Raw genomic sequence first — 23,746 nt, forward strand, 5'->3', positions numbered from 1 at the left:
AGCACCTGTCCCATGTGTGAGGTGTAGCATCCCATGCTTGCTCGAAGGCCCATGCTATCTCCTCTTCCTGCCTACCACCTCTGTAAATCCCTCCTCATCGACCTTAGGTTGGACCTTCTCCTTGGGAGTCTTCACCAGCGCAGGTGCTTCACCCATTTCGACATCATCGTTGTCGTCTTCCTCGTCGATACCATCACTATCCCAATCGGTTTCATCTTCATGGTCATCCCTAGAGAAATGGTGAAAGTTGATCCTCTCACCACTACCCCTGCCCTGCCTCTCCTGCCATTTCGAATACATCTCATCCACCATGGCGAAATCCCCTTGCAGAGTCAATTTCCTCAAACCAATGATCTTCGCGGAGATCTCTTCCCCACTGCCATCTTCAACGTTGACATCAAATTCATCGTTCATGACCTGAAGCATAAATTCCTCGACATATTCAACGTCGGCATCTGGTGTAGTAGATATCAGGTCGGAAATTGCTCCTGCAAACCAGTCCCGCTTCTCCGAAGAATCCGGGCCACCCCATGAGTTCTGGACAGCGAGAGTGAGAGCAGGCCATGTAGAGAGAGAGAGGGCGATTGAAAGGTCGAACTTGCTCTGGATCTTTTCTACCATCTTTCAGCAATTTGGACTGTGTAGAGACGACATCAATATGTACCAGGTGACGGAGGAAGCGCAACACCTCCCTGGGTTTCTCTCATTGGCTTCGACATTGAGATCGACGATGGAGCTGATATTGTCTTCAGCGGTCAACGCACGACGCTGTTGTCGAGGGGGATGATGGGTCCATTCACAAAATCTGGTGGACGCTTATGGCTCGGGAGATCGACATGTCCGAGATAGCCGAGGAATCTAAGATTTTGGACATGACGATTGAGAAATCTCCATCACCTCTCCAAAATGGTACAATTCTCCACATCAAGTATTCAAGTCTTTGTGACACCCAGATATGAAAGTGGTCGCTGGTTTATACTGCATCTTGTGCTGATGTTCTCATTGTTCTGCGTCTCCTAGATGCTCTCTCGTAGGTTTTCGATATCTGCATTACCTACTCGCGCCACCCCTTGAACAGCCATGGTCTTCAATACCATCTCGGTCGGCACTGCAGTCGCACCTACAGTAATCGAGACTTGTTTTTCTCATGTATGGCTAGCTTGTCGCTCTGTTCCACGGATTGTAGCTCACGAATGCCATAGTACCTCAATCGCAAGCCTCTCCGTCAGATGCCCACTGCCCACATCTCGTACCACGAAGGCGTGAATCTCATCCGCCAATTCCTTGCCTATGCTTCCCATCACACAGTCGAAGATGTACAGGGTTTTACGTCTCAATGGGTTCCCAGTCCACGCTGGGTCAAAGTCGACGAAATCACAATACCCCAGAAATGCCTATCTGGAGCTGCGGACGCGGTTATAGCACAACTGGGTCACCATGGTGTTGACAAGGTAGGAGGCGAGGAATGGTGGCAATGGCGAAGAGACGGCAGCGTCTTGAAGGCCGAATGGATTGAGATGAGGAGAGATTTCGATAAGAGGAAGGACGAGAAGGGCAAACGAGTCATGCTCTATGTACACGGGGGTGCTTACTTCTTTGGGAGCGTGGATGAACATCGGTATCAGCTTCAGCGTCATGCTCGAAAGTTGGAAGCTAGGGTCTTTGCGCGGTGAGTGTACAGCTGAAGACTGGTTAAAAGAACAGTGTACTGATAAGTCTTAGTGAGTCTTATCATTGGAACGGAAGTCACCGGCAGTATTGACACGATTCAGCACGATATCGATTAGCTCCTCAATATCCATTTCCTTGCGGTCTTCTCGATTGTCTAGCAGCATACCTCTACCTTTTGACTGTGCAAGATCCCTCGGAGATCGTTCTTGCAGGCGATTCAGCGGGAGGCGGGATGATTGTTAGGTATGTGAGATTATACTAGGAGCGTGCCACAGCTAAATTGGGTCTAGCATACTTGTAATACTACGCGATCGAGGCCTGCCTCTTCCAGCAGGAGCAATACTAATATCACCTTGGGTCGACCTGACCCATTCTTTCCCCAGCGTCGCAGGCGATGGCTCATTAGATTTCATTCCCACTCATGGCTTCCTACAGAAGCCTTCGACCTCATGGCCACCACCCAATACAGATGATATGGAACAAATAGCAATGCATGCCGTTGAGCAAGTGGCAGGCGAAGGACTGCCTAGAAAGTCAACTAACGCAGAAAGGCGAGAGGCAAGGAACAGTGCAGTGCAGGGTTTCTCAGTTGATCACACCCGAGAGAACTTACATCCCAAGGAAAACGCGGATAATCCAGCCGGTACTGACGGTGTTGGAGAGCGACCTGGTAATACGATTCCTGGCGCTGGACACAACTTCTCAATTATGATCGGTGGCAACTTCGTCGACATAAAGGATCAAATCCAAATGTACACTACTAATCAGCTAATATCGCATCCGCTCGTTTCGCCGGTTTTACAACCATCATTAGGTGGCTTACCTCCATTGCTCGTTGTCACGGGCGGTGGTGAGATACTACGAGATGAGCAGATATATCTTGCTCACAAAGCCGCGCATCCTTCGCAATATCCTCCAGGTGATGCATATCTAGACGAGTATCCCGAAGCGAGGGACCTCATCGCAAAGTGGAAGCCTACAGATGTGCAGCTACAGGTCTGGGACGATCTTTGCCACGTGGCCCCTACACTCAGTTTCACACGACCAGCAAAATTCATGTATCGGTCTATTGCTCAATTTGGCGCTTGGGTCCTCGCTCGAGCTCAAAAGACTGAGATTGAGATCATGGATGACGATGAGGTGTCCCTCATTTCCGTGGGATCAGACACCGAAAGTGAAAGCGACTTCGATAAATCGAAGCAAACAAAAACCACCATGAACAATGGCGTGGCTCAAAGGGGAAGTGCCGCGAAAGATCAAGTGGGCAGAGCTGGCGATGCTTTGCCAGCTTTCAAGGATCACATGATACGGCAAAGAGTCGACCGGCACGGTCACATCTTTCCTTTAGATCCACCTTCATCGATGCCGGCTCTACAGATGTCGGCAAATGAAGTTGGCGTGATTAAGCCTGGTCCCGTCGGGAAATGGTTGAACGCTAAGAAACAGTGGGACCAAAAATATGCTCGAGAAAAGCGAAAGGTACAAAAGCAGCGAGCGAAAGAAATGGCCAAAGGCTTTCAGGGTTTCGGTAATGATGAGGTGCCTCCGCCTTCAGCACTAGCTGGACGGAGAGGTCTGAGCATGCCGAAGGAAGAGAAGAAAAAGAAGAGCTGGGGAATGAGTATGTGGAGCTTGTGGGGAAGCTCGCACGATGAAAATACTGTATGGATTCTTCCCTCTCCTCTGAGGTGTTGTGTTCGGTGCTGATAGTTCGCAGATTCAACGTGAAAAAAAGGCAGATAAGGAAGTCAACACCACGATAATATCCCAGAATGACGGTGCCAACGCCAGACCAGTAGGTACTGACCGAGCAAATAAGCTATCACGTTCGCGGTCTCGGCGGCGAGGCGTGACTGATGCAGGTCAAACTGATTACACAGCCAAACCTGGAAATGACGAGAATACGCCAGCTGCAGAATTGGATCGCCGAAGAAATGAGCAAGCATCGAACAGCCAAGCAAACGGCCATCCAACCGATCACGCTCACCTCGCCCCTCCGATCCTCCTCTCCAGTCCACCGGATGAGAATTCTGAGAACGCGAAAGCAGTACCGCTACCTGCTAGCCCTGGGGAGCGGCCTTCTGCAGGGCCGGGCATGGCCTTCCCGTTCAAACTCGGCAGGACTTTGGGTAATCAAGACGTGAATGCCAGTAACATCACGCTGGCCAGTCAAGCAGGTGTCGTCAGCCCCAACCGAGACGAAGAGAGTAAGCAAGTTAGTGACAGCATCACTTCAAGTCCACCAGACCGAAATTCCGAGAATGCAATAGCAGTCCCTCTCCCTGCCAGTCCCGGGGAACGGCCCTCCGCAGGTCCTGGCAAAGCTTTCCCTTTCAAGCTTGGCAGACACCAAGGTAGTCTAGGTATTGAGGGCGCCAATGCCAGTACTGTCACTCTCACCAGTCAAGCAGGTGTCGTCTCGCCCAAGGGGGACGAGACGGGCAAACAAGCTGGGGATAGCCCCGACAACCAGGACGAAGTCTTCATTGACGCACAGGAGAACCACGATCGTCAAAGAACGATAGAACCGGTAGAAGACGCCCACGGCGAGTACGCTGATGGCGTGGACCACTACGACTTGCGCAACAAACTTCCGCTGGCGGGCGAGAACGGGAACGAGCTGGCGAACACTGCCGTAGGCCCAGTCGAAGAGAGGAGAGGCACGTTGGAGGATGCGAAGGGCGTGCTGCATCATGGGCCCGGTGTCATCGGGGGCATTGGAGAGAAGAAGGGCGAAGGGAAGGGAGAGGGAGAGGAAGAGGTGACAAGGCCTGGGATTGATCGGAGCGATACTGCGAGTTTGGATTAAACGTATTATACCCACTCTTAATGCTTTGCCAAGAGTCAAAAATCGATAGCAAGTTGTAACGGCGCTGAGTTCGACGGCGAAGGCCAGGTCATACGATCCCAATGCTGTCACTGCTCTATACAAGAACTTTGAACGTAGGAAGCTAAACAGATAGCAAAGTCAAAAGCACCGCCGTGCGTCCAATCCAGTAGCAACCTCATCGCCCGGCCCAATGCGCCCCCTTGAATTTCAAAGCTTCGGCAGCCAAAGAAGCTAATTCCATGCCCTCCTTACTCCCAATCCTCTTCCTCGTCGTCATCCTTCTTCTCCCCCGCCCTCGGACTCCCAGGCGCCCTGCTCGTAGCACCGCTCACGAGATCATAGCTCGTGTCGCTATCCGGTTGGGACAGAGCGTCCTGGGAGCGGCGTGGTTCGGCGGGCTTGAGCGAGGGCGGTTCCTGTGGCTCATCTGCTTTGGGGTCGGTGGAGGAGGGCGGTGGGGAGATCTCTGGTGCTTCAGATGCGATTGGGGGAGGTTGGGATTGTTGAGGGGTGGAGGCTTTGTCTTCTTCGTCGTCGGAGTCGTCGTCCCAGCCGATGTTTTCGTGGGTGGATTCGGTGGCGCCTGTTGTAGGTCAGTGCACGGTGCTCGGCAGGTTTCCTATTGGAGAGAGTGTGTGTGGGGCTTACCTTTCAATATGTCTTTCCTCCTCTGCTCCTCCGTCTCCACCACCATCCTCAAGAAGTAATATCTCGTCCAAAAGTCCTTGTATTCTACTTTCTCCGGCACCAGCTTCTCCATTGTCCGTCTCAGCTCTTCATACTTCTCCAAATCCTGAGCTATAGCGCCTGTCTTTTTGTCCACATCGAAATCGTCTTTCCACTTTGCATACTCCGCGCTCGCAGGATCGGAAGTGAAGCTTTCCAAGGAGGAGTGTATAGCGTGTAATTGGGCGTCGAACCGCGTGCTGTGGATGACCCGTTTGCCATCTTGATCTTTACTTTCGAAGAGGACTTTCCGTGAGCCGTCTTTGTTGGTCTCTTCGGTGGGAGGAGCAATGGTCACGGCATCGCGGAGGAAATTGCCGATGTTGGCACCGAATCTGAAGATTGCTGCGTCCGCTGCTTCTTCTGCTTTCTCGAGATCCTTCAACCGTTTTCCGGCTTCAGCACGGAAGCGAGAGATGACGCTTTCGGATTCTCGTAAGGCTTCGCTTTCAGACCGCTCCTTGTCGTCCTTTCCCTCTTTCTCCGCCTCTCTACCGAACGTCTGACTGGCAGCCGTGGGTGTAGATGGTGGATCCTGTCCCGTCGACATGGATCGTGCTCGACTAACGAGGGTAGATCTTAGATCCGTGAAGCCTTTGAGGGCTTCACCGCTAGCAGCAGTGGCTTCCTGGCGGGCGCCCTCGTAATAAGTCTCGCCGTGCTTCCGGACATCGCTGAGAAAGCCGCCGAGGCGGGCTCCCCAGGGACTCGATGAAAAGGATTTGTATGCCTCCTTGAATTCGGTGTTCAGGTTGCCATCTTTTTGGTTGGGGTCTTGTGATTTCTTATTGGCGATTTGGTCGGGGGAGAGGACTTCCTCTTGGATGTGGTCGTAGGCTATGTCCATGGTTGGAGATACAGATGCCACCAAACCGGCGGATAGGCAGGGGGAGCGTCTTATGGGTAAGTAGGGAGACAAGATGTGAGATTGAGAGGGGTAAGTAAGGGTATCTCACGTGGAAAGTAAACAGTGGTTCAGGAGACAGGCATGCGGTCATGGAGTGCAGGGCAGCGGAATGTTCCGAGGCTTGGCATCCGGATCTCACAAGGGTGTGGCCGCTTTACTCGTACGTCCAGCGAATGAGCTAGAGGAGCAGGGGTAATATCAAAGTCCGCGCTGTTGAGACAACTTGGAAGAATAAAGTAAGAAGCTTACCTGTACAAATTGTATAAGATCAGATAATTTGTCAGCCCAGAAATTATACAAACCCGTTCTATGGATAGGACCTCTGACCTTAGAGTATTTTACGCTGCAGCAATCCTCTACGCTGCAGCGGTTGTTATTGATTCTTTGATACTCTTGTACTCTACAATAACACCTACTCAACTCTATTCTTCCACTCTGCGATCCTCTTCTGTTCCACGATACTCTCAAAGTTGTTTGCAGCCCGTCCTTCTGCTTCTTCGGCAGATGTCCGTCAGCCCAGATAATATGAGAGCTATTCTTACAGTGCGAGAGGAACGACGAGAGGCAGATGGTGAGAGCGAGACCGACGGCTGCTGCCAACTGGCTGAGTCCGACCAATTTCGACGAGATGTAGGAGGTATTTTTACGCCGTCGTTTTCGTTTATAGATGTTTTTGAAGCTTCAACTGAATTAATAACGATAAAGTAGGTGATTATGTTGATATACATATGGGACTAATATAGAATCGGGTGGGGCTGTAAACAAGAGCCAATGCACAGGCTTCTCATGGGTTTTGCCCAGGCCAAATTTCCCTGCTTTGACTTCTTTTTCGTCAACAAATCACTCAAAAATCTCAACAATCTCCAAGTCCAGCAGTCAATATAGACTTAGATCTTCAAATATGTCCAGAGCTTCGAATCTGTTCAGAGGACGCGAATACGTGTACGTCAGTTTTGGCTTCCTTGGATTCCGCTTCTCAGAACGATGAATCGGCCTTGAAGAAGGTTTAATGTCGCGGTTCAACCGTTCTGCTCGTCTGACAGCTGCTTTGTCGCTTAATATGCGGCGGCGCCACGAGTGAGCCGTTCATCTCGCGTCGTATTGTATGTTCCAGAATCCAAAATATCGATGTACGTCTCTTTAATCATACCAAAAAAATCGCATCGCAAGAAGCGTCTTCTAGTGGTTCCCAGCCTTCGTATTCATCAGCACCGTCAGGAACGTATGGCGTCGTAGCTGCTTTCATGACTGGGAGTGAACTTCGATTCGAGGGCAAATATCCATCCGTCAGATCTTCCTGAATAATCCCGAAACAAGAGGCCTCGTCACAACCGTGTCGCTATTCATCTTCCTCTAGTATGCGTTGTCATGTCCACTCTGCATCCTCACTGTTTCTTCTCTTACCCCCCTTTTTCACGCGTTGCTTTGCTGCACAGTTTCGTGCTGTAAGACGTCCGCATGCGAGACCTTCTGAACTTGGCACTGTGTTCGCCCCTGAAGCCAACGTCTTTCCCTATGCCGCAATTTGGTGATCTGGCCTTCCTCAACATTGATCCCAGTGGCGGTCGCTTGAGAGGGACCTCAAAAACGCGGACTCCGCAACACCGCTAACCTCCCATCGCAGGAAGGCGAAGTCCAGCTGGAGTGCCTGTTCATATACCACGGCCTCGTTAGTTGTTTTCGCACCGAATGTGTGAACTTAGTCCACTGCCCAGTCAAGACCAAGGCAACTGTTATTGTCCCGATTTGAAGCCACAAGCGTAGCCAGATCACATGCTCAGCAACCCTATGAATCAGAGGCTGAATCTCTAGCCTCTGTACATCTTCTTCTGGTCTTTGAAGAGACCTTGCAGCCAATGGATCGAGGCCAGGAGGTGGCGGCAGTCCTTTTTCGCTAGTACCAACGGTGCACACGAAATGCCCTTCATACTCTTACGAGCTGCGGTAAGCTGGTTGCAGTATTTGGGCTGGGTAGCGCCATTGCTTGCACAAACCCAATGATTGCAAAAGCTGTGCTTGCAAGCTTGAACATCTTGAATGTAGCTGGAGTAAAGAACTGCGGCGTGCAGGAGGGAACACAGAAGCTGGTTCCTCGGTCGAATATTGGAGCGTTCGAAGGATAGCAGCTGATATGGAAAAGTGCAAGAGAGGACTGCGAAAAGGCTGAAGGATGACAAACTCAAGGGAGGGTTTCAAGCCTATATAAGTGTTCGAATGCCACCGCAGGAGCAAATTCAAGCTTTCAACGGATCCCATCACCTAGAACGCGAGATGTAATTATGATCTCATCCCATTCCACTCAGATACTAGCTAGTCTTTGTAGTCTGAGGGTTCCCTACAAACTGTGCATGAATAATGCCAATCCGCTACCACATGCATGATTGATGTGGCTTCGTCATGCGGAAGAAAGACGCAAGCTTCGGCCATGCTCGAGCGTCCCAGTTACCAAACCATCAAACCTAGGCTGAGATCTTTGGTGCTGCCACGCTGTGTTTCCCGCGGGTCGCCATCATGCTAGTGGAGAAGATGGGGCCTCGGAGAATGGAGATGCAACGCTGATCTATTCGCTATGCGGAAAGGTACAGAGGAAGCTGGTAGCAGGGATGATGAGCAAGAGTGTAGATTGGAATATCTGAGCTACTATGGGAATCTCTGTACGGGGCGTCAATGTCAAGTCTTGTACCTTGGCTGCCCATGAGGAGCCAGGTTTATCATCAAATTGGGAACGTTGGCAGCCAGGAATCGAGTCAATGTTAGAGCATTGAAATAGAAAGGGTTATGGAATGTGGGCATGTTTGACATAGAAGCTGCGAGGCTGTATCCGTTCGGCTCTGGCAGGCTGCTGCAGCAGCAGTTGCGGCAATGAGAGTAGCCCGATCATTGCTTTTCATGCAGCCTTCGTGATGAACGCGGATCACTGGCGAAGGGTGCATATGGTCGGTGCAATCCACGTGAATCTTAATCTTTGAACGGCATTAGCAAAGTGTTTTTTTTTGTAATTTCGGAGCCTCCGAGAGAAAATGAAAATGCGTGTCGATACGCAGAATGAGGGTCATATATCTAACATTAGGTGTCCCGTCTTCCCTGAACCTTTCGTGCCATCAAGAGCCTTTCACTGCCCGTCAATGGCGTCTGAATTGAGATTGATCTGTTTCTCCTCGTACCGCCGTAGCAGCTCCCATGCATGCACTGCCCAAATTCTCTTCCCGTGCTCATGTCCCCCTTCGCCCCCCTCACTCAAACCTGCAATATCTGCTCCACGCTTAGACGAAAATAGAAGAAAGGAGTGTTTACGGCCGTTGTAAGAAAGCAAGACGGAGTGAGGTCTGCATGCGAATCATGGTCTTCTCCGGTAGGGTACTGACATGCCCAGCGTCAGGACTTGCATTTTTTGATCGCAACGCAACGGTAGTGGTAGTGTTCCAGGGTCAAAGACCTCGATTTGCTGGTGGCTTGTTCTAGTAGAGAGTGTAATTGCGAAGACTTTGAGCAAAGCGAGGATGAGGTGGATTGTCTCATGTTGTTTCTGGGGTCTCTCGTCCTCCTTTTTCTTGTTCTGCCCTGCATTGCTCCAGATACTTGAAGACTCTGAAGCGTCTGTTTTGCTTTGCTATCATCGGTGGTGTTCTTCCCTTGTGATCCCTGAAATTGAGAGAAGCTCCAGCATTGACCAATATCTTTACTTTGTCATACTCACCGTATTCAGCGGCCTCACACAGTGGGGAGTGTTTCAGCATCGGTCCGCCATCGGGCAATGCACCGGCAGCAAGCAGTATTTGAACCGCCAGCTCGTTGCAATAACGGACTGCCACCACCAAAAGAGTCTCGCCATTGGGGGCGGCGACATCGGGCTCCACTCCACGCCCTATCAGGGCTTTTAGTAGGTCGATATCATCCCCTAAAACTGCATTGCGAAGCCTTGCAATATCAAGCCATTTCTCTGGAGTGCTTTTTAATCCACAGAATTCCGAGAGTTTTTGAAGAAATTTCACATCTCCAAGACTCGCGGCAATCCTAAACAAGTCTTCAGTGACTTTCAAACCGCTGCTAAGCCGTAATGGCGTCGGAGATGAGCATTTGACTTTGATACCTCCGTTCATTAAAAGTATCTCTGGCACGCCTTCTGTCGTATCTGCTTGGAGGCCTTGCTGGAGTAGCAGGTCGAAGAGAATACCCGCATTGTGCACATTGGCTACAATAGCTCTCATGGTTTCTTCCCCAATCTCGACACTGTCCACGTCGTCCAGCAGGGATTTGAATGTGGTATAATCATTACTTCTGGCTGCTGCATTAATCAGGTCTTCTTGAACTGGAGACCTGGGATATCGATTCCAGAAGAATCGGAAAAGGGTCACCGGCCCGCGTTCCGCAGCCAATCGGAGTACGTCAGCCGTAACAGGAACATGCAAAGACTTCTCCGCCACAGCACGTAGAACATTTCTTTGAACATCGTCAGAGTTACTCAATGCACTAATCAAAACCTCTTTCGTAATCTGCACAGGATCGGTCCTGTCGAGCAAGAGCTTGACCGTGCCGAGCACTGCTCTGTGGACGCACTTTGCCAAAAGACTCTCTGTCATACTGATCCGACCAAAAGTTTCTTCTAACACCTGAATCACTTCGGTCCCCTTGCCGTCATTTCCTACTGCCTCGACCAGAACGTTTTCTGGAAACTCAGTAATCTCGGCTCTCGCCAGCAGCAACCTCACAAGCTCATCACCACAGGACCCATTCGCAGCAGCCGTTTTGAGGAGACCCCCCGGGATTCGCTTGATCTCCGATCGTTCCAATATTTCCAGTACAAGGTCAACGTTGGAATATTGCGCCGCGCAGATAAGAACATCCTCAGTCAAATCGGCCGCTCTATCTTGCTCTAATAACAATTGCATAACTTGAGATCCTTGCTTGCAGTTGCGGGCTGCAGCCATGAGAACAGGCTCGCTGATATCGGCTTCACCTCTTCGCTCTAGAAACATTTGGATCAATTCCATTCCGCTATGTTCATCGCCAGCTGCAACCAAGAGCATGTCCTCGGTGATCTGCACTTCACTCGATCGCTCCAGGAACATTTTTACTATGCCTAGCCGGTCGGCGGATGGGTTGGAAGTCGCAGCCAAGAGCATGTCCTCGGTGATTTGCACTTCACTCGATCGCTCCAGGAACATTTTTACTATGCCTAGCCAGGCGGAGGATGGGTTGGAAGTCGCAGCCAAGAGCATGTCCTGAGAGACCCTTACATCTTTCGCGCGATCTAGCAGCTGCCTCATACGCTTATACTCCCAAATCTCTCTTGCTAGTTGGTGAATCAATCCAGGCATCTCATTAGCAATGGTAGTATCGTCAACATGATCCAGAAATAAACTCAGCACGGCGTTGCCATGGACATAATTAAGTGCCGCTAGTTTCAGCCTCTTCATGTTGATGCTGGATTCATAGCCTTGTTCGAGTAGCACTTGCCATAGCTGTGCGTCACAGTAGGACGCTGCCACATCCAACACAGTGTCTGTGACCTTTCCTCCATGTCGTAGCATCAAATGGAAGATTGTTCCGCCTGTCTTTGCAGCTTCGATCATGACTTCTTCTGTGGTGTTGCCAGCGCCGCCCCTTTTCAGCATTGCCTCTACAACACGCTCACCGCTCCATGCTGCAGCGAACGCCATCACGCTCGGAGTAAGACCAGATTCTGCCACTCTGTCCAAGAGAATGACTAGCTTCTCCAGATATGCGTCGGTTCCCGGTTTTGAAGCCTCAAAATTGCTTTGTAGCGTCCAAAATTGAAAAGCATACGTTCCGTAATTACGGGCTTCGCTGCCCTGGCTACCAGCAGTCTGAAATTAACTTGACTGGCGTATTCTAGAGCGAGTTCAAGTAGTCTTTCCGTGATTGCCAAGCCAGGGTACCTCTCCAAAAGCATGGTCAACTTCCCATCGTCCCGGTCATTAGCAATGGCAGTAATTATACGATTGGTGATTATGTTATCAGGAGCCTCATCTAGTAGCGAAGCTAGTCTTTCCTTTTCCGAAGCGCGTACCGCATGGAAAAGCACTGGCTCAGTCATTACCCAATCTTTTCTGTCTTCTCTAATGATATCAAAAGCTTCATGGTGCGCAGCCAATGCCGCCAAAATTAGACCTTGATCCTTCGTTTCGTCACCCAGTCCTTGGTGTCTTACGCAAAGCGTAATTATCTCACTAAAGCCGAAATGGGCTGCGACAAGAAATGATTTAGAGAGAGAATCGGAACAGCAGGTAAGAGATTCTTGGAGCCTTGAGTGGTGCTTCGGCTTTCCACCCAGGTATCATGCGGTTACAGTGCCATTGTACCCAAGCGTTTAGCGGCGAGCCAGATCCTAGCTTGTCTGAGAGGAAAAAACGGAAGATCCGCCCGAACTGAGTGTCGTCCGACCTGTTGCGCTGTGGAATTTGTTGACAGTATTCGGTCCAGAAGGTGTTGGCGTACCTAAGAAATTCCGCACACGATGACGATTCTGTATTACCTGAACTCCCACGGAGACGGATACAGTGTAGATCGCTCATCAATTGCTCTGCGACTGGGCAATTTGAATACGCAACCATTTGCAGCAGGCAGCACTCGGCGGCGAGAGTGTAACACGAGACTTCCGCGAATGCCGGCATTTTTTCAAGAAATTCACGAACAGAGAGATGGGCGAAGCGAAATATGTCCAGACCTTCGTCATATACGACAAAGTTATTGCAGAGTTCGAGAAGACTGTCCACGGAAATGTCTCCTTCAAAGGTCTTCAGGTTCGCTGCCACCGCCACCAGAAATTCTGAAGCATGCATCTCCTCTCGGGCGCAAAGTAGCCATTTCAGGGCGTTGTCGATGATTGACCGACAAACTTCGCCTGGGCGCGAGATCAAGTTGTTGTAGGCCTCGACGTACAGCTGCTCCAATTTTGGGGGAAGCCTTCCCAATTGTGCCCGGATATCTTCATCACGTATCAGCGGTCGGAGGACGCCGAGTTGGAGGCTTGCCCATCGGAACATGCCGTCAGCGCCCTTGCAAACTTGGTCAATAATCAACGCTGTCATTTCTTCTTTCGCTCGACTGTTGCGTAAGAGCTGTCCCTTGTTCACAAGTTTCTGTGCCTCTGTCTTGACATAAGCTTCGATGTCAGCTGTGTTTTTGTCAGAAGAGATATCCAGATTTGGATAGCGCCGGAGAGTGCAGACGATATCCTGATCATCACGGCTGGAGACAAAAATCTTGACTAAGCCTACTGACTCCTTCAGGATATGTTCAAATGCATCAAGAAGGCTTTGCCGCATTTCGGCGTCGCATTCGTCAAGAGCATCCACAACAATTATGGTCATGGTCATACTGTGGTCCTCGATCAGCCTGATGATCAGATCCCGGCTGTCATCTAGTCCGAGACCGTTGGACTTGAATCCTTCGCCTTGTCTTTTGTACTTCTCGATCACCGGACTAAGAAGGGGTGCATCGGGCGGGACACATGATAGCTGCCTAAGGATACTGGCAAGAACCGTGTCCGGTTTTGAGCGTTCGGGCTCGGCCGCGCTCCGAGTGCAGTAGAAATAGACGGGGAGAGCGCTCTGGCTGGCTTCAAACCTCTTTATCATGTCCTCGACGACAAGCGAACTATTTACCAACATACAGTCAGTACCACGCCTCTTTGATACATATACAGAACCCCTGGTATTCTGGACTTACACTAGGGTACTCTTGCCGGAGCCTTGCTTTCCGTGAAGCCAGAGCAAAGACGAAGCGCTTTGCTCATACCATTTAATGTACTGTGGGTCCTGCAGCAGCCATTGACCTGATCCTGGAAGAGCTTGTTTCTTGATCTGCTGGTGATGCTCCAAGTAAGGCTGAGACGATAACCAGCGTAATATCTCCACACGCTCTGTGTCTACACAAAACGTCAGTCAACATGGGCCATACGTTGACATAGAGGTTTTTACGCTTTAAATGATCTTGGAGACTGTCGAGCTGGGGACTCATTCGGCGAATCGGACTGTCGATGGACTGCAGAAGCTCCCGAAGCTTCGCATGCATTTCCTGGTGGTCTGGCAAGGATTAGGTATCAAGTCTACAGAAAATCTGGCATGTCTTCTCACCGATTGACAACGACACAAGCGTGTTACTAATGTCGCTGCTGCCTGTATAGTATCGTATTAGCAGTCTTCCGACCCGGATAACTTGAACTTACGCTCTGCATCTACTAAACTTGCCTCATGGTCCACATTCGCTGTATGCTTATCAATGTTGCGAAGTAATTCCTCAAAATCACTTTGAGACGTGAGCGCGGCTTTGAACATGCGTTCTGCGATTGTACTTAGCCACAGTATGGGAATTTTCGTGGGGAAAAGACCCACTTGGCGTATGCTCCTCAAAGTATCTTTTTGCTTTGGCAAGATAGATCAAGATAGCAGCATACAGCCTTACGAGCGCATCTTTGAGCCTTTTCATGGCGCGAGAAGCTGTGCTATTATACGGCAGGTATATTTGCTCGAACGTAGCATAGCGCGAGATACTTCGAGCCATTGTTTCGGCGCCTTCCACAATGAAGGCAAAGTTGGTGATATCGCTTACGGCAAGCTGGTCTGGCTTTTAGCTTGGTGAATAAAGGGAGGTGATATGCATACCTGTAACAAAAAGCGTATACCAGCCCACGGCAGTGCAGCGTGTACAGGATCATACTGAATCACGATATCTCCGATTTCTTTGAAACGATCAATCCAGACAACAATCTTGGTGAAGAGATCTCGAAGAATAACAGTCTGGCCATCACCGGGTCGATGAAATCGCCACCGTTTCTCGATGGATTTCTCCCTCGCACTGATGACAAGTTGCCCCAGGTCGGACAGGACCTCCAATTTGTGTTGGCCATCGAAAGTAACCAAATTTCTATCCCCTTCATTTAGTGTCTTTAGCGCGGCCGCCCAGAGGTCGCTGCTATCCTTGCTCATGATGGTTTCACGCGACCAGAAGCCGGAAAGTTCTGGTGGGGATGAGCTGAAGTCAGATCAACCATCAGTGCGGGGTAGATGCATGAGGCTGACTGAGTTACGTTGCAGGAATCTGTCGGCTATTTGGCGCACCATCCAATTACAGGCCTGGGAAAACACGCAAGGTTTCGTGTACACAACAGAAGTGATTTTACAATACCATTTTATAGACAGTATCAGTTTGGGCAAAAAGGTTGCTGAGCATTCAAGGAACGACAGCAATACTGAGAATCCGTCTTAAGAAGGCAGGCAAGGAGCCGAGACTCTTGAACTTCCACCACATCCACGTTCGTTGCCCGTCCTGGGTACGGCTTGCGATGACGAAACATTGTCATTGCATTGAGACAGGAGTGGCGATGTGAGGATCGTCAATGATAGAATGATTACGTCGTGATCACGGAACTTCCGGGCTTGTATCTCCACAGGCGCGTTACCGTCCGTCATCTGTCTTGAAGGCACCTACACTCTGATAGCCCACCAAAATCTGTACGAATTCAACCGCCGACAGAGGTCATTATATAGGTGACGGCGTTGCTGCGGGCTGATGCTCTTCCCTTTCTAAATTGTCTTCCAATTCAAAACAGGGCACGCAACAGAATAAAGTCATTCCGAAAAGTACGAACCGTTGACGTTCCTCGCTTCTAGCGAGCAATTCGGGTGAGCAGAGTCACAGAACCCCAGCAGTAACCTTGGACATGGCTGCCGTGACGGGCATAAAGGGAAGCGGTGCGCCTATGACCGGAATTCTACAACCTCGCTTTCCTCCTCGATCCACTCTCCACTTGCCTCTATCCTAGACAATTGTCAACGCCTGCTCTCTGTGTGCTTGAGGTACTACTGGTGTATCAATTTGTTCAAGTTACGTTAGTGAAGTCTCTCTCGATTGTGCGAGTGGTGACAACATGCCTTGTAGATGCGAAGTATGGCTTTTGTGTTCAGGTTCCTATCTACTTACATCTCCCTGATTTGCTGATAGATTTCGATGGGAACGGGCATAGAACTCGGAGGCTAACACATGCCCAATATGTGCGATGTATGAAGTGTCGAATATGCGAGCTCATCGATAACCATATCCCCAATGTCCAAGCATTTGGCTAAGCCGTGTTCCATCATTCTTGTTCTAACTCGCATCAACGCCTTTCCAAGTAGATTCTGACCCCATTCCTGTCTATTTGTTTCAGCATGGTTTGCGAGAAACCCAACACCACACCCCAGATTACATCCGACGACGCCTGGAAAAATTCAGTGCGCTCCCTATCTGTTATCGCATTCTCACAATCGCACCTCAACGAGCTCTCTATTCCCCGTTTTCAACAATTTATTCCTTGAAGACTCATCTCTCGAATTCATGAAATTGTGCCAATTTCCGTCTTCAACGATCTTCTCCCTATTCATGTACCACAAAGCTTTATGATATCCTTTCACTCGCCTTCCTAGAGTCTGGTGCTCGGCTGGACACTCGGTGGCCATGATTAGTGCCGCCGTTTCTGTGTCTTTAAAAAGCATGGCTCTGTGGTATATCATGTGTTGCTCGGTACACACAATGGTCCCGGAAGACTCGGAGACCGGAGATGGTGCCGTGAATACTGAAGGATACCACTGGCAGAGGAAATCATAAGGCTCTTCGCTATGAAAACAGAAGAATACGGGCTCATCTGTTAAAGGCAAAGGCGTTGACATGATTTGAGCAATGACTTGAGAAAATGGCCCGCAAAGAGGTAAATGTGAAGCGCGATCGCTGTTTCGCTCTGCGATACTTGAGGATGCCAGGAACCAGGCATGCTGGTGAGATCGTTCTCTACATATGTTCACCTCTACGTACACCCCCATATACGGTCCGATATCCCGGAGTCCGACCTTTCTTCGCGCCCAAACGCGCGCGCAGGGGGCGAAACGTCCAGATCGACTCACTGCGGGTTTTCAGTTTGATCCGCTGCGGAACGTAATTGACGCATATATTAGCGTAAGGTACCCGTACGTGGAGCATCGCGGTTAGAGTTCTCGAATATTTCCTATTACTCCATGCTTCTTAGGCCTAAAATCGTTGCTGAATATGTGAACTCCCGTCATTTTTGGAAGCATTCATAATAGGAGCGCCTCCAAGCATCAGGCTTTTTTGCGCTGCATCGATTGGAAGTCTGGAAGACGCAGCTGCAGCCGAAACCTTTCCAGGTGGACGCGTCCAATGCCGTCTTGCGAGGAAAGCTTTCAGGCTGTAACCGTTCGAGCGGCACTCGCCTCTTGCCATATGAGTAGGCTCTCCGGGCCGGCCGGCTAAGATACTCTTTTCACGTTTCGAGCAAATGGTCGGGTGCTAGAAGTCCTCATCAACTTAAATCTTGGAGTTGTGGTGAGCGTGCGGAGGTCGGCACCGAAAGTCCTGCACATGCCACGACACTTGCGCTAAGATCTCGAATAGGAAACGTAGAAGACAAGCTAGAATCAGATCGGCCACAGCAGCCGTTCCACGTACCCTCGACCTCTGTTTTAAAATATCAATCCACCGAACTTCCTCGCTAATATGTCACTCCACATTCATCTTATATATACTGCTATCGAGCTTTATGTGATCTGAATAGCGTGTAGGCGAAGCCGAGGCCCCTCGAACGACGTATGAATGATTGTTATCTCTTATCATAAATAGGAAAACGATCACCGCCCACAAGCCGATCGGTTTTCAAGCCTCCCTTGATCAAAAATCCTCTCTCATCTCCTTCGACACACCGTACAACCACTACGAGTGTCTACAAGTTCGAGAATTACTAGGCCCTTCTCGCTTAATCAGGCGATAAGTTAATAAGCGATTTAACGTGTATAATATTATGAGAGAAAGTACGTTCTTCTATCGATAATTATAATTCTAAGCTATTTACGAGTATAATTTGAGGAAGTAGTAGAAGATTATTGGTCACTATCGAACACCGTACCTCAGAGTCCCGGATCGCCGGCCTCTAGTATGTCACCATTACAATCTTGTTGACGTACCTTCCGTCCAATTGCAGCACCAAATTATCCGCAACCCACTTCCCCGTGTCCTCCCTGGAGATGGTATACCCAATAGCCTTGGACTCCCGCCCAGTCTTGGGATCCTCGATGCCAACCCGGATCTCCTTACTTGTCTCACCGCCGACCAGCAAGCTGGCGCGGATGATCGTGTAGGCCTCTCCGCTTTCCACCAAACGGTCTTCCATGGCCTTCTTGTCTTCGTGGGGGACCTTCAACATAACGTGGTACATTGGAATCATGGCAAGGGGGATGTCGCGACCGAAGCGAGACATGCCTGTCGTGCTGCCTACAACAATATGCGGCCTTCCGGTAGCACCGCCGCTTCGCAGCTGGGCGAGGGCCTCGAGGATGGTGGTCATGCCTTTTCTGCAGACCTCCTCGTCGTCTATCGTCATTTTGGAGAGGATGAATTTACCGCCGATGGTGGAGATGATTTCTTCGACGAGCTTCCCTTTCTCGGCCACCAGGCACTTTGAGACGGCAGCGATATCGTGCGCATTACCCTGGATGACCTGGAGGTTGGGGGTTGTCTCGGGTGGGAAGATGGTCGTAAGCTTGGATGGGATACGGCAGAGGGCGATGCACCGGTGGCCTGCGGCGAGGGTGTGCTTAAGTGTCGAGAGGCCTACACCGGTACTGGCGCCGAGAAATGTAACGGTCTTGCAGTGAGTGGCCATTGTGGTGGTTGGTCGATGGTGCTTTGGCGATGCAGGGATAGAATTGCTATGTAAGTTGTTGTGCACGAGGCTGGAAGTAAGATGGCAGAGGCAAGTTATTGTTGTAGAACTGAGCTATGCTGATGATGTCTGTGATGCCCTTGAAAACAGCCAGGACTGATGGGGTTTATCTACAACATAAGTGTCTTGCCCATGACTCAGCACGCAATTGTCTCGGTATTTTCTCGCGCACATTGACTCGGGGGCATTTTCAATTGCGCTATGTTGATGATGTCTGTAATGATCATGGGATATGGAAAAACAGTCGAGCTAATCGCATCATCCAATAACAACCAGCACTGATGGATTTCATCTACAACATAATGTCTTGCCCATGACCCAGCACAGCGGTTGTCTCGGTGTTTTCTCGCGTACATTGACCGTTCGTTAGTACGATTAGCTCAGACGAGGTTGCCACTAGTCCCTCAGACCTGCCAAGGCCCCTCGAGCTACCCAACATCACTAAGCCCCTTCGGATTAGCCTGCTCACGGAGGCTGGAGGCTCCGTAGTACCCTAAGCGGAAGGCACTAACCCGAAGGGGGTCAACGAGCTTGGCACCCTGAGGCTCAAGGCAGCAAAAAGAGACGAGCGTCAGCTTCCTCACAACATCAGATAGGCGTCAAGAGCATGAACAAGATGACTACCAGTCGGCCAGAATAACGGCGCTCATTATTTGACTGCAGTATGTCGCAGGTGCTGGCTGTGACAGGATCGGTGGCAACCTCGCGAGAGAGTGCGATTGCGGGCGCCTCGGCTTTGGGCTCCGAGAAAAACGCGACCTCGCCCGCGTCTGCTAGGATTCCATCATCAGCACCTGCGCTGGCGCCGAAGTTGCGCAGCTGCCTTCTATGCCGCACTCGCAAGGTTCGCTGTGACAGGCAGTCGCCGTGCTCTAAATGCCGCCGGGCAAATATTGCCTGTGTCTTTCCATCGACCGACCGCCCGCCAAGATGGGCTCGCCGCCTAGAGCGCCTCACCAACAATGCCGTAGCATCAAATGCGCCCGCACCGCAGGACGCCGACCCGGGCGTCGCTAGGGTCATGGACAGACTGCGGAATCTCGAGTACCTTGTCAAGGAGCTGAGCGGCCAGCTGGAACAGGCACATGCAGCGGCTAGCTCGGGCGGTGGTGGCTCATCTGGAGCCAACTCTCCTAGGAGCTCTACCCAGGATCGTGACGCAGAGCACCAGAGGGACGCGCCATCCGCCACGAATACGAGCAGTGTGCAGAAGCAGTTTGGCAGGCTGGTTCACCAGGATGCCAGCCGCAGCCGCTATGTGAGCAGCGGCTTCTGGTCTCGGGTCAACGACGAGGTATGTCGGCCTGTTGTAGTCACGCTGTCATTTTGACCGGATGGCCCGCTCACTTTCGCTGCAGCTCGATGGGCTGAAGATGGACACCCGCGGCCTGGCAGGAGATGAGTCCGACAGCTCAGAGGATGATGCATCGCCTGGAAAGACACCGTCCGCTCAGGAACTTGAGCGAACACCTTCGGAACGCCATGCATTCCTGTTTCGACACAACCTAAGTCCCCCGGCTCCCGACCTCCGCGAGTTTCACCCACTACCGTCACAGATCCCATTTCTCCTAGATATGTTCTCTGAAAACGTGAACTTTTTCATCCAGATCGTCCATATCCCAACCGTTACAAAGATGGTCCGCGATTTGCGCGGCAGTGGAATGACACGCTGCACGCCAGCCAATGAAGCCTTGATGTTCTCGATCTACTACGCCGCTGTAACTTCCATGGAGGAGGACGATGTGAGTTCTCCTTGATTTGTAATGCCGTGGCTCAAGCAGACATGACTGAGGACGGCATTGACATTTTTCCTGGGCAGATCGTGACCAACTTTGGCTCCACCAAAACCGACCTCACTCTCAAGTATCGTCTTGGCCTGGAGCATGCCCTTGCGAAGGCCGATTTCCTGAACGTCCCCGACATAGTTCTAGTTCAGGCGTTTGCTCTTTTTCTCAGTCTCGTACGCCGACACGACAGTCCGAGGTTCGTGTGGATGATGACTGGGCTTGTCATCAGGATGGCCCAATACCTTGGGTTGCAGCGAGATGGGACCCATTTCGAGCACCTAACTCCTTTTGAGATTGAGATGCGACGGAAGGTTTGGTGGGCCGTGTGCATGCTGGATGTGAGAGCATCAGAGGATCAAGGGACGGACCTGACTATCGCGAGCGGCAGCTTTGACACGCGAATCCCCTTGAATATCAATGATGTAGACATCGATCCCGAGATAAAACAGATGCCCACAGAGCGCGCTGGCGTGACCGATATGTCATTTGCTCGCATATTCTTCGGGATAGGCGATATCATGAGGCAGATGATGGCCCCCAGTGTAAGGGATGGTGTAGCAGGTCTGGAAGACCAAAGCCGTCTCTTGAACGAGATCTACCAGAAGTTCGAACAGGGTTATTGTCAGTATACGACAGAGTCAGGGAATATTGCCTATTGGGTCGGAGTCACCATCGCGCGGCTTGTCATGGCCAAGATGACGCTCATCATTTTTCTCCCTGTTCTTTTCTCTTCCCCAAGCGAACACATCTCGGACGAGGTAAGAACCAAGTTGCTGGTCTCGGCGATTGAAGTCGCAGAGTACAACCATGCGCTAAACGCCGAACAAGCATGTCGACAATGGCGCTGGGTTTATCAAACCTATACCCATTGGCATGCCATTGTATACCTCATGATCGAGATCTCCCGACGCCCTTGGTCGCCTACCGTCGAGAGGGCCTGGGTCGCACTTCACAGCAGCTGGCTGATTCCAGCCCAAGCCCCCATGGACAAGAAACCGCGCATCTGGGTTCCGCTTCGAAAGTTGATGGAAAAAGCCAGCAAGCATCGCGACGCCGAGCTCAACCGGCTGCGGGCCGATCAACAGGCCGCCGCTAGGCTAGAGATGGAGGACCAGAAAATTCCATTGCCGTCAAGCTCTGGGCCTTTTCCAACCGGGTCTAACGTCGATATCTTTCGCAGGCGGTGGCGCCAGCTCTTAGCCATACCAGAGGGACCCGGAGACGGCACACAGACATCTGGAATATCCGGCGCAGGGCTTGCCGACCCATCAATGCATACAACCTATACAAGTCAACCGACTGCGAGGTCCCCTCTCGCTCATAGCCCAGGCGTTTTTAGCTCCAATATGACCTTTGAGCCAACGCATCTTGGTACAAGTGGACAGCAGGTCGGCCAAAATCTGGAGAGTACCAATATCAGAGACCTAGATCCGGCGATTACGACGAACGCTGCCAGCGAATTGGCCTCCGGACAGACTGTTGGGCCACCATACAATTCCATTCCCACGGTCCCCACGGACCGGTCCGATGGCCTGACCATGAGACCTGATTTTGTCCCTCAGCTGTGGGCTGATGCTGACCTCTCAGTGGATGATTTTTCCAACTTAGACTTGGATTCCTTCGATGCTAATATGGACTTGGATGGTGAGGTGAACTGGTACAATTGGGTTGAATCTGCCAAGGGTACTGAGTGGGATGCATAGCCCAGTGGCAACGGCCGGACCTAGCTCGCTCTAGAGCCCTGGCATCGAACAGTGGTATATGAGCAATGTTGGATCATCGGCGTTGTAGCACATGCCTAGGAATGGTGCTCCATTCGACCAGATCACAAGCACCCTTGGCGGGGTCATTCAGTTCAACTAAGTTTACCGAGTCGTATTGTGTCCTCTTAGCTGACAGACCGAATACAACTAACGTTGGGAACGCGCGACCAATGTTGAACGCGGTGGCCTTGATCACCCGATTTAGTGCTAACGGAATCTGTTTCTAGTAATGTCGCAACTAAGAATGTATACCAGTCACTTGTGTTCTACAAAAGGTGGTCAAGCTTGGGCTCCTGACAGTTTGATCTTTCCCCGACCAGGTACAGGAAGAAGAGGCTAAACACCAACAATGGCGAGCGGCGGTCGAACCTTGTCTGGAGCTGGTTTGGCTTTGAACTAATATAGCGAAGAAAAAAAATTGTGGAACGAATGTATGATTCGAGATCCTGCGACTTCTACGATCATGGAGACACAGAGCATGGTGAAAAGACAATGGATAACATGTCCATATCCTAGTGGATACACACTCTGGAAAGGTATCTAGGCTAACCCATGGAGAGTGGGCGAAGATTCGGTAAAAGAGATGTCGTGGACTAACTGTTGGTTCCAGACCAGGAACAGAGCACAGATATGAGATCACAGACAATCCAAGCTCCACTAAGACCACTCGGATTGATAGAGACTATAGGTAAAAGTTGCACACAGTATCCATTCCGACATAAGATCAGCAGCAGCAAGCCTCCGGCGTAATCTAAATGGGAATGGGGTTCAAAGACTTTACCATCTCCGTATATCGCTTCTGCCCTCCGCCTCCGACTTAGGTACCTGCACCTATTCCCGCTTCACTTCTCCAATCATACCTTTAGCTCCAGCTCCGACTCCATCGTTGATACCTTCAAAGCCTGCATCGCGGCGCCTACGCCTACCGTGCTGCTATTGTGGTTTCCCCAGCCCGCGCCTCCTTGACCTCCATCACCACATACAATAGAATCTCGATCGCCGCGAACGAAATCGTCCTTCATTAATCCCCAAGTCGTGTGTCAGCTGATAAGAGTGCAGTACATTATTCGAGGACGCCGTCGTTCTGAGTTAATTATTTAACCAAGACGCAGTGCAGCAGGTCGACAATACCGCTGACCGCAGGAGTTATAAGCACTGAAAACCTCGATCCTCGGCCCCAATCTCGATCGAAGCGCGAAGCGAGACACACATAGCGCGAGATCTATGGAGAAGAGGGTCGGATAATGTGTTACTCCAGGGCGCAAGTAAGGAGAACCCAGCGAGGAAAATTCGATTGATATTTTGTTAAATGACGCCTTACGCGATTAG

At 50.8% G+C, this 23,746-nt stretch overlaps 8 protein-coding genes across 8 annotated transcripts; 3 read left to right on the top strand and 5 right to left on the bottom strand.

Moving 5' to 3' along the window:
- Nucleotides 1-54: 54 nt before the first annotated feature.
- Nucleotides 55-719, bottom strand: HO173_010916 (uncharacterized protein; the record flags this gene model as incomplete). Its single annotated transcript, XM_037312801.1, has 2 exons — nt 55-614; nt 665-719. The coding sequence occupies 2 exons, from the start codon at nt 717-719 to the stop codon at nt 55-57; spliced, it is 615 nt and encodes a 204-aa protein (XP_037160233.1).
- A 361-nt stretch (nt 720-1,080) lies between these two features.
- On the top strand, nt 1,081-1,762 carry HO173_010917 (uncharacterized protein; the record flags this gene model as incomplete). Its single annotated transcript, XM_037312802.1, has 3 exons — nt 1,081-1,149; nt 1,203-1,669; nt 1,723-1,762. 3 exons carry the CDS (start codon nt 1,081-1,083, stop codon nt 1,760-1,762), a joined length of 576 nt encoding a protein of 191 aa, XP_037160234.1.
- A 141-nt stretch (nt 1,763-1,903) lies between these two features.
- HO173_010918 (uncharacterized protein) lies at nt 1,904-4,480 on the top strand (the record flags this gene model as incomplete). The annotated part of the gene is made up of 3 exons (XM_037312803.1): nt 1,904-1,914; nt 1,962-3,333; nt 3,389-4,480. The coding sequence occupies 3 exons, from the start codon at nt 1,904-1,906 to the stop codon at nt 4,478-4,480; spliced, it is 2,475 nt and encodes an 824-aa protein (XP_037160235.1).
- A 269-nt stretch (nt 4,481-4,749) lies between these two features.
- Nucleotides 4,750-6,074, bottom strand: HO173_010919 (uncharacterized protein; the record flags this gene model as incomplete). Its single annotated transcript, XM_037312804.1, has 2 exons — nt 4,750-5,084; nt 5,150-6,074. The coding sequence occupies 2 exons, from the start codon at nt 6,072-6,074 to the stop codon at nt 4,750-4,752; spliced, it is 1,260 nt and encodes a 419-aa protein (XP_037160236.1).
- Nucleotides 6,075-9,649: 3,575 nt separating this feature from the next.
- HO173_010920 (uncharacterized protein) lies at nt 9,650-11,794 on the bottom strand (the record flags this gene model as incomplete). The annotated part of the gene is made up of 1 exon (XM_037312805.1): nt 9,650-11,794. One exon carries the CDS (start codon nt 11,792-11,794, stop codon nt 9,650-9,652), a length of 2,145 nt encoding a protein of 714 aa, XP_037160237.1.
- Nucleotides 11,795-12,358: 564 nt separating this feature from the next.
- Nucleotides 12,359-15,085, bottom strand: HO173_010921 (uncharacterized protein; the record flags this gene model as incomplete). The annotated part of the gene is made up of 7 exons (XM_037312806.1): nt 12,359-13,754; nt 13,827-14,025; nt 14,078-14,182; nt 14,234-14,275; nt 14,326-14,439; nt 14,492-14,714; nt 14,762-15,085. The coding sequence occupies 7 exons, from the start codon at nt 15,083-15,085 to the stop codon at nt 12,359-12,361; spliced, it is 2,403 nt and encodes an 800-aa protein (XP_037160238.1).
- Nucleotides 15,086-18,075: 2,990 nt separating this feature from the next.
- Nucleotides 18,076-18,807, bottom strand: HO173_010922 (uncharacterized protein; the record flags this gene model as incomplete). Its single annotated transcript, XM_037312807.1, has 1 exon — nt 18,076-18,807. The coding sequence occupies one exon, from the start codon at nt 18,805-18,807 to the stop codon at nt 18,076-18,078; it is 732 nt and encodes a 243-aa protein (XP_037160239.1).
- Nucleotides 18,808-19,531: 724 nt separating this feature from the next.
- Nucleotides 19,532-22,357, top strand: HO173_010923 (uncharacterized protein; the record flags this gene model as incomplete). Its single annotated transcript, XM_037312808.1, has 3 exons — nt 19,532-20,161; nt 20,226-20,609; nt 20,687-22,357. The coding sequence occupies 3 exons, from the start codon at nt 19,532-19,534 to the stop codon at nt 22,355-22,357; spliced, it is 2,685 nt and encodes an 894-aa protein (XP_037160240.1).
- Between the last annotated feature and the right edge of the window lie 1,389 nt (nt 22,358-23,746).

The sequence above is a fragment of the Letharia columbiana genome, assembly GCF_014066305.1.
Source record: "Letharia columbiana isolate WasteWater2 chromosome Unknown Sc0000054_s0, whole genome shotgun sequence".
In the NCBI taxonomy this organism is placed as follows: domain Eukaryota; kingdom Fungi; phylum Ascomycota; class Lecanoromycetes; order Lecanorales; family Parmeliaceae; genus Letharia; species Letharia columbiana.